Source organism: Lagopus leucura, unplaced genomic scaffold, assembly GCF_019238085.1.
Source record: "Lagopus leucura isolate 7727_CA_CO unplaced genomic scaffold, USGS_WTPT01 33186-0_obj-0_obj, whole genome shotgun sequence".
NCBI lineage: Eukaryota > Metazoa > Chordata > Aves > Galliformes > Phasianidae > Lagopus > Lagopus leucura.
Window position 1 is genome coordinate 1 of NW_024963240.1, and position 1899 is coordinate 1899.

General features: G+C 66.9%; 1 protein-coding gene across 1 annotated transcript; it reads right to left on the reverse strand.

The window, feature by feature from the left end:
* Positions 1–390: 390 nt before the first annotated feature.
* Positions 391–1891, reverse strand: LOC122191042 (palmitoyltransferase ZDHHC21-like; the record flags this gene model as incomplete). The annotated part of the gene is made up of 5 exons (XM_042891232.1): positions 391–1228; positions 1301–1373; positions 1445–1532; positions 1615–1676; positions 1776–1891. Coding segments are annotated over 5 exons (519 nt in total), but the record flags the coding sequence as incomplete, so codon positions are not given.
* Positions 1892–1899: the final 8 nt, after the last annotated feature.

Sequence of the window (1899 nt, forward strand, 5' to 3'; positions counted from 1 at the left end):
CCCTCCAATCGCCCTACAGCTACGGCTACAACGACGTGATCACCATCCCGGCGGGCGCCACGCACCTCCTGGTCCGGCAGGGCTCCCCGCACGGCGCCCACGGCGACAACGTCTACCTGGCGCTGCGGAAGCCCTCCGGCCAAGCTCTGCTCAACGGCGGCTTCGTCCTGGTGCCATCAGAGCACACGGTGACGCTGCCGGGCGCTGCGACGCTGCGCTACAGCGGTGCCACGGCCGTCCCCGAGGTGCTGGCGGGCCGGGGGCCGCTGCTGGAGCCGCTGGTGCTGCAGGCTTTGGTGGTGGACGAGAAGCGCCCGCCCCGATTGAAATACAGCTTCTTCGTCCCCCGAAAAGCGGCAGCGGCGGCGTGGGAGAGACAGAAGGCGGAGATTCTGGAGATCCTGCGGCGGCGCCGGGCGTAGCCGCGGGTTTATTGGGTTCGTCGTGTCTACCTCAGCCCCTGCCGGGGGTCTCGGCCCTGGGCTGGCCTCGGGGCGCCCCCACAACCCCCCCTCTGTGCGCCTCCTGGGGGGCGGGGGGTTATTTAAAGCTATTTATGGAGCTCCGCTCTCTGCTCTGGGGTCATTGCGCTCCCCCTGTGCACAGTGGGGCTGAGCTGATCGCTGATCCCCCCCACGGCACCACCAACACCGGGTGCAGAGGGGTTGGTTGGGTGCCCCCCCCCCTCCTTGGTGCCACGCAGCGTCACGAATCGGGGCCATCCCTGAACCTCTGTGGGGTGTTGGGGTGCCTGGACTTGGGGGGTGGGACCCCCTGGACCCCTATGGGGCACCTGATCTATGGGGCAGGACCCCCTGAGCACGGACCCACGGATGCCCCAGCACCTCTAGGAGGTGGCCAAACTTTGGGGTGTGACTTCCTGATCGTAGAGACCCCCCCCAGCACCTCTATGGGGCGCCCAATCTTTGGGGCCGGACCCCCCGAACACAGAGCTGGGCTCTCAGAACCTCTCCTGGGTACCCAAACTTTGGGGCATCAGCACCCCCTGGGCACCAACGCCCCCCATCCCCCAGCCATTCCATGGGGCTCAGACGTCGCCGTGGGGCAGGAGGCTGTATGTGGGGCGGGACGGGGCGCTGCAGGGGCAGAGCCAGCTGAGCACACAGCCTGCCCCAAACACCTCCTGCAGCGCTGCTGCCCACGCTCGTCCCCCACACGCCTCCTTCGAGCCCCGCTTGTGGGGCTGCTCCGTGAGGATGGACACCACCTATGGGGTTGGGGACACAGACGTCACCGCCTGCCCCACTGCCGCCCGCCCGCCCCACACCTCCACACTGACCTGATCATAAAACACAACGGTGACAAAAACGCCAAAGAGGAGGGACTCCAGCAGCAGCACGATGCAGTGAGTGCTGTGGGACAGCAGTGGGGCTGAGGGCCGATGTGGGGCGGCCCCCGGTGCCCCACATTGCCCCACACTCACGTCTGGATGCGGTTTTCGGCGCCGTCTCCTCCTGATGGCCCCAACCACGCAGCCAACACCAACCCCGCCGCGTAGGCGCTGGTCAGGCCTGGTGTGGGGCGAGCAGTGAACCCACAGCTGTAGGGCTGAGCCCTGAGCTCTGGGGCCGAGCCCCACATCCCACAACTTACCCGTGTAAAAGAGGAACTGGATGAAGTATTTCTGGTTCAGTTCCCCGATGCAGTTATTTATCCTGCAGACAAACGGGGCTGAGGACACCTCCGCGTCTGCTGTCCCCATCCTTTGGGGTCTGGGGGTGTCCTAATGAGGGGGGGGACGCCCAGACACCCACCAGGGGCAGTGGTGGTCCATGCGGCGCACGCAGCGGTGGCACACGCGGCAGTGCTGGGCACGGGGAGGCCGATACGCCTCACAGCGACTGCACAGCGTCCACTCATCCGAGTCCTGGGGGGGGG